Source organism: Nothoprocta perdicaria, unplaced genomic scaffold (assembly GCF_003342845.1).
Source record: "Nothoprocta perdicaria isolate Ctin4 unplaced genomic scaffold, notPer1 scaffold_651, whole genome shotgun sequence".
In the NCBI taxonomy this organism is placed as follows: Eukaryota; Metazoa; Chordata; class Aves; order Tinamiformes; family Tinamidae; genus Nothoprocta; species Nothoprocta perdicaria.
Genome location: NW_020455923.1, coordinates 1 through 6,821, shown reverse-complemented (window position 1 = coordinate 6,821; position 6,821 = coordinate 1). Strand labels below are relative to the sequence as shown.

The 6,821-nt window shown below is 63.2% G+C and overlaps 1 protein-coding gene across 1 annotated transcript in view; it reads right to left on the bottom strand.

Moving 5' to 3' along the window:
* C3 (complement C3) overlaps window positions 1-6,536 on the bottom strand; it is a 16,102-nt gene extending 9,566 nt beyond the window's left edge. Inside the window, exons 1-17 of the mRNA XM_026050117.1 lie at window positions 6,326-6,536; window positions 5,752-5,911; window positions 5,088-5,158; window positions 4,899-4,993; window positions 4,734-4,816; window positions 4,513-4,603; window positions 4,321-4,423; window positions 3,970-4,090; window positions 3,546-3,661; window positions 3,198-3,344; window positions 2,523-2,732; window positions 2,245-2,439; window positions 1,540-1,701; window positions 1,312-1,441; window positions 1,131-1,202; window positions 532-732; window positions 312-423 (exon numbers count right to left, since the gene is read on the bottom strand). Coding sequence (XP_025905902.1) covers window positions 312-423; window positions 532-732; window positions 1,131-1,202; window positions 1,312-1,441; window positions 1,540-1,701; window positions 2,245-2,439; window positions 2,523-2,732; window positions 3,198-3,344; window positions 3,546-3,661; window positions 3,970-4,090; window positions 4,321-4,423; window positions 4,513-4,603; window positions 4,734-4,816; window positions 4,899-4,993; window positions 5,088-5,158; window positions 5,752-5,911; window positions 6,326-6,535 — 2,279 coding nt within the window. The 5' untranslated portion in view covers window position 6,536. The remainder of the gene's footprint in view (window positions 1-311; window positions 424-531; window positions 733-1,130; window positions 1,203-1,311; window positions 1,442-1,539; window positions 1,702-2,244; window positions 2,440-2,522; window positions 2,733-3,197; window positions 3,345-3,545; window positions 3,662-3,969; window positions 4,091-4,320; window positions 4,424-4,512; window positions 4,604-4,733; window positions 4,817-4,898; window positions 4,994-5,087; window positions 5,159-5,751; window positions 5,912-6,325) is intronic.
* Window positions 6,537-6,821: the final 285 nt, after the last annotated feature.

Sequence of the window (6,821 nt, the reverse complement as noted above, 5' to 3'; positions counted from 1 at the left end):
AACATCACGATGGGGACCTCAATGGGACCAACATCATGATGTTGGCTTAGGACTAACATCACGATGGGGACCATGATGGGACCAACATCATGATGTTGGCTTGGGACCAACATCACGATGGGGACCGTGATGGGACCAACATCATGATGTTGGCTTAGGACTAACATCACGATGGTCCCCGGCTTTGGGCGGGGGCTTGTAGGTGCTCCTCAAACCGGAGCAGGAAGAAGTAGCTGGTCCTCCAGCCATCCAGGAGAGCCTCGGCGGGTCTCCAAGCTGTGGGGTGTGTGCCAACCACAGCGGGTGCTCACCCGAGATCATTGGGTGCCTCTGTCAGGGGCTCCACCTGCCACAGCCARCTCTCGGGGAAAAGGCTCCGCGACGTGATGTCCTCGTCGGCCAAGATGAGCTCGTCCGCCTCGCCTGGGGCATCCAACGGACCCTGTTGGCCCGGGGAGGCGGCCCTGCTCCGGCCTGAGCTGTGAAGCACAACCTTTCCCCGCAAAACCCTGCCTAGGCCCCGGTACTTGCTTCGGGCGAGCTGGAGGTTCATCTCGCGCTGCTTCTGCTCGCGGATGCCCTTGATGTAGTTGCAGCAGTTGAGGAAGGCCTTGAYGCAGGCGGCGCCGTCCAGGATGTAGGTGGCCCGCTTCTCGCAGCTGTGCCCCATGGGGTTCTCCTGCATGCCGTCCTCGCAGCACTTGCGCAGCTGCTTGTCCTCGTACTCGGCCGCTGCCGGAGCCGAGACRTGGAGATGGCACCGCGTGGAGCCAAACGCCCCACGGCACCGGGGGTGGCTTCTCGCAGGGACGTGGGCATGGGCACCGGCCTGGGGGCTCTCTCAAGGAGATGGGATGAGGTGGCGTCTTTGGGAAGTGGGATGTGGGGGTATCCCCCTGGGAAAGGAGATGCTCCAGCAGCCGTAGGGAGATGGGGTTCTAGGGTTCTCCATCACCCCCTGGGCATTGGGGTGCTCTGACATCCCTCAGGGACAGGTTATTCCCGTGCCCATAGGGAGACAGGGTGGCATCCCTGGAGAGCTTGGGASGCCACAGCATTCCCAAGGAGCTGGGAGACTCCTGCATCCCCAGGGACCTGGGATACTGCAGCATCCTCCAAGCACCACGTACCTTTGGTGCCCTTGTACTCGATGAGCTGCAGGGACCTGCGCTTGCGTTTTGCTGGCTTTGGGCACTGGACCTCTGTGGGCAGAAGAGCCCCRGGTGAGGACACCAGAGGGTCTCACCTGGACCTCCAGGTGCCGCATCCCGAGCCCAGGGTGGCCCGTCTCCATCCTGGAGCATCTTCTACCTGCTCGCTGCGGCGTGTTGATCTTCACGTTGGTCACCAGGCTCAAGCCAGCGTCGGCGAAGACCCCGACGTTGTCCTTCCCACTGCCCGGYGTGCAGCCAATGTCGCTCTGCTCCACTATGTCCCACACCTGCAGCCATGGCCGTCGTTGGCACAACACCAAGCACGCGCGGTTGGTTGATGGCCAATGGCTCTCGCACCCCGCTCAGACMCCCTTGCGACACCCACCTTGGTCTGCGTCAGCTTGTGCTTCTTGTTGAGGACGAAGACGCCCTTGTCCACAACCACCAGCCCCACCTGGGCCTTGTGGTCGCCCTCAATGCGAAGCCGCATGGAGGTGCCCGGTTCGTGCACCCGGTTGTCGGCCTCTGAGGCTCCCTTCACCACCAGCTGYGGGAGAGAGACACGGAGGGTTGTGCCTTGAGATCAACCCAATGTGGATGGTGAAGTCCCCACGAGGTGCCTGAGTCCATGAGCCTCCAAAGGACATCCAAGTCCTTCATGAGGTCTGAACTTCCTGGATGTCCAAGTATCCCATGGGATGTCCACAGCTCTCCGGGCCACCCAAGTTCCCTCAGGAATCCTGAACCCTTGGAGATACCCAAGTTCTTCCAGGATGATCAAGGCCACCATGATGCCCCGAATCCTCCAGGATGCTTTGGAATATCCAAGTCCCTTGGGATGCCTGAGCTCCTCAGGGTGTCCAAGCTCCCGCTGAGATGTCCAAGCACTTCCCTACCAGGGTGCCTGAGCCTCCTAGGATATCTGAGACCTCCACGATGCCCGAGACCTTCACGATACCCAAGACCCCCATAATGATTGAACTTCTCAGGATGACGGATCCCCCAGGATGCCTGAATTCCACCAGGACACCCAAGCCCCCCAAGTCACCCAAGCCCCTCCCATCACTGATGTCTTCCCACGAGGACGCACGGTGCCCATGCAGGTGTCCTTGACGTCCAACCAGACAGAGTCGGCGACGATCTCCCCCGGCATCATGTAGTAGTAGGCCACGATGCGGAAGGAGGGGATGAGGTCGGCGGTCACGGGCAGCGACATGGTGACGAGGTTCTGGCCCTCCTCGCGCCGCTGCCGCCCCACGCGCACGATCTGCCCCTTGCTCATGATCTGCGGGAGGGCAGCAAAGGTTGGGGGGGATCAACGGGGACTGGGACACCCGGGTCCCCAGGATGGGCCGTGGTGGCACTCACGATGTAGGTGAAGAAGGCGACGTTGCGGGCAGCGGGGTTGTTGCTCTTGAGGTGGAAGTTCACGGGGAGGTTGTCGCCGGGCTTCAGCTCGTTGGCCGTCACGGCCAGGTGGAGGAAGTTGCCCGAGTTGCCCTGGCTGTGGTACATCTCGGCCTGCATGACGCGGCTGGCCTGGCGGGCCTCGGGGAGCCCCTCCTGCGCCGTCCGCACCTGTGAGAGGTCCCAAGGCCACCGAGGCGGATGTTGGAGGAGAGCCATGGCCACCATGGAGCCTCCAGCGGCCTCCATCAGTGCTGATCCTCGGGCYATCTCAGCCACCCCCGCCATCCTGGTCCCCTTGGTCATTCCTGTCCCACGGCCATCCCAGCTGTCCTGGTCTACCCGGTCCTTTTGCCACCCCATCTTGGCCATCCTTGGTCCCATGGCCAACTTGGCCGTCTCAATCCTCCTGGTCTCRTGGCTGTCCTGGTTCCACAGCCATCCCAGCTCCACGGACACCCTTAGCCCTGGTCCCTCTGACCCCGGCCACTCCAATCCACCACCATCCCTCCATGGCCACCCTGGTGCTCATGAACCCAATCACCGTTGTCCCCTTAGTCACTCCATTCCCTCGGCCACCACGGCCACCCTCGTCCCCTTGTCTTCCACTCCCCCGGGTCCCCAGGCCCTGCTCACGGTGATGGGGACGGTGTTCCTGTTGGCCGGCATGTTGAGGATGAGCTTGGCAGTGCCATCTTTCTGCGTGGGCACGAAGCCCTGAAGGTCATTGGCCGTGACGGGCACACGCGCAGCTGGTGAACCATCGGGGTTGGTGACGTAGACCTGCAGTGACCAGCAAGGGGACATCGGGATGYGCCATGAGGACACGGAGCGGGGGACATGCCATGGACTCCCCGTCCCCACAGGTGTCCTCCAGCCACGAAGCTTGGGTTGACTCCGTGCCGGGGACCCCAGCGCCGTGGCAGGTCTGGGCTGTCCCCGTGCCTGTCCCCGTCCCCTCGGGCCACCGCAGGGCGCCGTTACCATGAGCTCGAAGGGCATCCCCGGCTTGAAGTACTTGGGCGTGCGGGTGAAGTGGATCTGGTAGGGGGACGTCACGATGCGGATGCCCGTGCGCTGCGCCTCCACCATGTCGCTGCCTGCGCGGGGCCCCGGGGACAGGGACGTCACCCRGCGCCAGGACGGGGCAGCCCGGTGCCAGCCGACCTCCCTGGTTGCCCATGTCCCTCCATGTCSCCTCTGTCCCCATTCCCCCAGGAACCCCTCACTGTCTCCGTTGTCCTTGTAGACCACGTTCTTGGTCTGGGTTTGTCCCCATTGTCTTCCAGGCCACGTGTCAATGTGTCCGTTGACAACATGCGTCCAATGGCAACAGGTCAACCACCGCGTGTCGTGCTGTTGTCACCCGCATGCGTCCCCGCTGCCCAGCCCCATCCCCGTGACCCACCGGACTCGGTGATGACGGTGACGGAGATGTAGAGCGAGTGTCCCACCAGCTCCTGGAGGTTGGCGAAGCGCTGCCGCAGCATCGCCATGGGGAGCACGGCCTCCCCGTCCCCTTCCGTGATCTGTGGACACGGGGGGCTCCGTGGGTGACAGGGTCAGCGATGAGGATGGGGACAGGAGAGCGGGACAGGGCATGGGCAGCAGAGCTCAACAGAGGACAAGGTCAGGAGATGTGGAGAGGACGGCAGGTCTCAGGAGGGGACAAAAGGGCTCAGCAGGGGACAGGGATCAGGGGACAGGAACAGGGGACAAGGGGCAGCAGGGGATGGGGACAGGGACAGCGCCAGCCCACCTGCACCCTCCGCAGGGACTGCGGGATGCTCTTCCTCTCATCGTCCACCATCACCCCGAAGAGGACGAAGGCCGTGCCGTGCACGCGCTTCCCAAAGAGGTACCTGCGGGGTCCCCAAGAGAGAGGGTCGGTTTTGGGGGGGCGAGGGTCACCTGGCATCCCCGTCGTCCTCCACGGGGGTCCCCGCTTCACCTGGCGGTGATGGACACGTAGAAATCCTCCTGCCGGTCAATGTAGAGGAACTTGTCCTTTGGGTCCAGGACGACCTCGAAGCTCGGGAGAACTACCAAGGGTGACACGGGGACAAGGGTGGCATTTGTGAGCGGGTTCCCCCCTGAAAAACCCTTCCTGGGAAATCGCAGCCCTCTACAGGGGACCCTCAAGGGGCCCCTCCACCCCAAGACGTGCCGTACCGTACTCCTTGACATCAAACTGGGTGCTGAAGACCTGCTGCGGCGAGTCTTCGAATTTGGCCGACACCGTCCATGTGCCCAAGCTGGAGAAGGGTCAGGGTGAGGAGGTAGGAGGGGACAGGGATGTCCCYGAGCCACCTCTGGCACCTTGGGAAGGCCACACACCTGACCACCTCGGGTAGCTTGTGGTTGAGGGAGAAGATGCCGGTCTTCATGGGCGAGGAGATGGGCACTTGCTTGACAATGATGTCTTCGGCGGTCTGTGGAGGGACAGGACGGTTGGGGAGAACARGTCAGGTCCCTGTCCCTGTCCCTGCTCCCGTGTCCCTGCCCCCCAGTGCCACAAGGACCCACCTTGACCTCCACGATGATGGTCTTGGGAGCGGGCTCCATATGGTGGCCCACAGCGAAGAAGCGGCAAAGCACTGGGAAGGGATGAGGGGGACAAGACGTGACGGGGATGTCCTGGAATGGGTGATGAGCCCCATAGGGACATCCCAAAACRGGAGCTGGGTCCTCTGCAATGGGGATGTCGCTGTGGCCATCCCAGCCCCACCTCTAGGGACACAATGGAAACCTCTGGAGATGGGAGGTGGGTCTCACCAGGAACATGGTTGGGACAGCACTGGGAAGACCCCAGCCCTAAGCTGTGGGTGTCATGATGAAGATGCCATTGGGGACACCATGACTCCAAGCTCCAGATCCCCAGAATGGGGGTGTCTCTGTGGCCATCCCAGCCCCACCTCTAGGGACACGATGGAAACATCTGGAGATGGGAGGTGGGTCTCACCAGGAACATGGTTGGGACAGCACTGGGAAGACCCCAAACCCAAGCTGTGGGTATCATGATGATGATGCCATTGGGGACACCATGACTCCAAGCTCCGGACCCCCACAACGGGGATGTCTCTAGGGTCCTACCTCTAGACCYTGTCATCAAGACACCCATCCCCATCACCCCCCATGGGGTGATCACGCATCATGGCAATGATTGTCCCCCCAAAGGCGGGAGCCGCACCCGTGGAGCCGGGCGTGTAGATGGGCTTGTCGGTCTGCACGAAGATGTGGCCGCTCTGCGGGGACACCAGCAGCACCTTCTCCAGGGTGGCCTGGGCGCAGCGGGCCTGCACCGACACRTACTGCTTCCCCGGCCCCCGCGGCAGCGCCTTGGCCGTCAGCTGCGGGGACACGCGCGGGGACACCTGGTGACACCCGCGTCCCATGGTGGTGGTGGCCATGGGGACACTAGGTGGCACCTGCAGCCCAGCGCGGTGGTGGCACTGGGCATGGACACAGCTGTAGATGTCTCCACCTTGAGGCGATGGTGGTTCCACCACACGGGGACACTGGGTGACAGCCCYGCACCCAGGGGCGACAGTCCCCAAAGACCCCCGGGGACCCCCATGTGGCATTCCCATCACTTGCGTGATGTCCCACCATGGGGGGACAACCCCCAGGGTCCCCCCAACGTGCCAGTCCCCCACCCCAAGGTGCCTCCAGCACCTCCCTCAGTGCGAGGGGCTTCTCCGCTGGCTCGTATAGGGCTGAGCTCCCTTTGCCCCACCCTTAGCGGGGCACCCTGGGGCGCCCACCTTGATGGGCGCCGTGGCCATCATGCCCTTGGCGGGCGTGAGCTCCAGGCGGCTCTGGAAGAGGACCTGGCGCTTGAGGGGGAAGTCCTGCACCATGAGGGTGACGTCGGTGCTGGCGCCCAGCCCCGGCGCCTCCACCAGCACCAGCTCCTCGGTCTCCAGCCGCAGCACGGCCGGGGTCACCATGGACATCCTGCGGTGGGGGGACATGGCAAAATGTGGGGGGGTCCTCACAGAAGAGCCCCCCGAGCACCTAGTCCACCCAGTGTCTCCAGCACCCACCACTCCAGGAGTCCTTTGATGCCCCCCCAGCACCCCAATGACCTCCAGAACCCAGTGATGCCCCCCAATATCCCCTTGGGATCCCCCTGATCCCCTCTGAGCACCCCAATAGCCTCCAGAACCCAGTGACACCCCCAATATCCCCCTGGGGATCCCCCCGATCCCCTCTGAGCACCCCAATAACCTCCAGAACCCAGTGACGCCCCCCAATATC